Source organism: Athene cunicularia, assembly GCF_003259725.1.
Source record: "Athene cunicularia isolate RWA chromosome 11 unlocalized genomic scaffold, athCun1 chr11_part1, whole genome shotgun sequence".
Lineage (NCBI taxonomy): Eukaryota > Metazoa > Chordata > Aves > Strigiformes > Strigidae > Athene > Athene cunicularia.
The window spans coordinates 19,207,548-19,209,942 of record NW_020799113.1 but is presented as its reverse complement, the minus strand read 5'-3'; the positions used below and the strand labels follow the sequence as shown (position 1 = coordinate 19,209,942).

The 2,395-nt window shown below is 64.2% G+C and overlaps 1 protein-coding gene across 1 annotated transcript; it reads left to right on the top strand.

Moving 5' to 3' along the window:
• On the top strand, positions 1-2,150 carry LOC113484521 (C-factor-like). Its single transcript, XM_026856938.1, has 6 exons — positions 1-147; positions 517-568; positions 791-978; positions 1,256-1,414; positions 1,540-1,659; positions 1,962-2,150. The coding sequence occupies exons 1-6, from the start codon at positions 1-3 to the stop codon at positions 2,073-2,075; spliced, it is 780 nt and encodes a 259-aa protein (XP_026712739.1). The 3' UTR covers positions 2,076-2,150.
• The last annotated feature ends 245 nt before the right edge of the window (positions 2,151-2,395 follow it).

Below are 2,395 nucleotides of genomic sequence, written 5' to 3'. Positions count from 1 at the left end.
ATGGCAGGGCTTCAGGTCTGCTCCGTTCTGGTGACTGGGGCCAACCGGGGAATCGGCCTGGGGCTTGTCCGGCATTTTCTGGAGATGCTAAACCCACCTGGGTGGGTTTTTGCAGCTTGTCGGGACCCCAAGGGACAGCGAGCGCAGGTGAGGCTGGGCTGGGATGCAGTGGGTGGTGCTGGGAGACGGGAGCACTCAGTGCCAGGGCAGAAGTTGGAGCTGGGTGGGGGTCTGCAAAGGGCTCAAGCTGCAGCCGGGCACCCACGGCACAGGGCAGCCGGGCTGGGACGGCTGTGGGACCAGCCATGTGTGAGATGTGCGGAGGGGACAGTGGCACATGGTGTGTGCAGGAGGCACAGAGCCCCATCCCATGGGAGCAGGGCAGCCGGAGCAGGGTGCTGGGTGTGAGGCGGTGCAGGGATGGAGCCGGAGCAACACGGGCTTTACCTGAGAAAGGCTGAGCTTCTGTGCAGCCCCTCCTGCCTCGCCATGCCCACCTGGTCCCCTCTCTTGCAGGAGTTACAGAATTTGGCCTCCAAGCACCCCAACCTGGTCATCATCCCACTCGGTAGGTGCCCCGAGGTGAGGGTCCCTCGCCCTGGTTCCTCTGGCAAGTGCCCACCCTGGGGATGGAGCCGTGGTGACGGGCTAGGTGCCTGTGGGGACACTGGGCACTGCCATCCCTCCTGCCTGCCTCGAGCCATGAGAGCATGTGTCTGGGGGGGGGGGGGGGGGCAGAGGACCGCAAGACACCGCAGGGACACTGACCTGCCCTGTGTTGGCTCTGCAGAAGTCTCTGACCCCTCCAGCATCAAGGCAGCTGCAGCCAGAGTTGGGGAGCACCTGGGGGACTCAGGACTGAACCTCCTTATCAACAACGCCGGAATTGTCAAGTTGAACTCACTTGATACTGAGACACTGGAGGACATGACCCAGGTTTACACCACCAACACGGTTGGGCCCCTGCTGTTGGGCCAGGTGAGACCCTCACCTGAGCTTGGCTGTTCCAGGGAGGCATGAAGGGCTGGTGTGAGGGCGTCCTGGCTCCGCTCTGGTGCCTGATGGAGTCTCGCTCAATGAGAAACTTGTGGAGCCACAGGCTGAGCTCAGGAGCTGGAGCCTGGTGTGCTGAGGCAGTGGGAAGAGGAGGGAGGATGCTCTAGTGCTGGTGTCAGTGTTGCCCATGGTGGAAGGAGCTGGTCCTCCCTGCTGTGCCATTTCCATGTGTGCCCCTGTGTTGTCTTTCTCCTCACAGGCGTTCCTGCCCTTGCTGAAGAAGGCTGCCCAGGGGAGCCAGGGCTCAGTGCTGAGCTGCAGCAAGGCAGCCATCATTAACATGTCCAGCCATGGGGGATCCATCACTTCTTCCTTTGGTTGGGATCAGTTGCAAGTCATCTCGTACCGCTGCAGCAAGGTACTGCCGCGCCTTGCTGGGGACAGATTTTCTTCCCCTGCCCTTCCCCATCTGTGGGGTCTGCACATGTCCTCTTGCAGCCACCCTTCCCCTCCCACCGCCGTCCCTGCCCTGTCTCCTCACAGGCTGCTCTGAACATGCTGACCAAGTGCCAGTCCCTGGGCTACCGGCAGCACGGCGTCCTCTGCGTTGCTCTCCACCCTGGCTGGGTGCAAACCGACATGGGAGCCTCCGCCGGACACACGGTAGGAGTTTCATCATGGTGGGTCCCTCAGAGCCCCTGTGCTGATCTTCCACGGGAGGGAGCTGCTGCCCTGAGCCCTGACCACGACCTCCCTGCCTGCCCCATCCCTGCCTGGGCAGCTCCCCCTGCCCTGGCCCTGGGTGCCTGGTGCCCCCGTCCCCTCAGCTCCCTGCTCGGCCCCTCTGCCCGGAGCTGGTGGCTTTCCCCTTGCCCTCGAGCAGCTCCTTCCCCTGGTCCTGGCTGCTCCAGGGCAGCCCTTAGCCAGACCTTGGGTTCAAGCTGCCTCTCCCCCTCTGCCCGCAGCCCCCCGTGACGGTGGACGCCAGCGTGGGAGGGATGCTGAAGGTGCTCTCCTCCCTCTCTGAGAAGGACACTGGCACCTTCCTGGACTGGGAAGGGAAGGTCGTGCCCTGGTGAGACACCGACCCGGCCTCCTGGCAGCGGGTCCTGTGCCGCTGCTCCCACCTGCCCCACGTCCTCAATAAACTCCTGCCTGAGAGCCACTGGCTCTGCTGCGCACTGCCAGCTTGCAGGGGTGACCCCTTCCCGGCGTCCCCACTCCCCATCCCGGGCTGCAGCAGAGCCCGCAGCCACCCACCCAACCCATGGCTGTCGCTGGGGTCCCCACGAGTGACAGCCTTCGGGTGCTGTGGCACCGTGACCGCCCTCTGGAGATGTGCCGGGGCAGAGCCCCTCTCCTGGCACCAGAGAGATCTGAAAGCCCCCTGCCAAGCTTG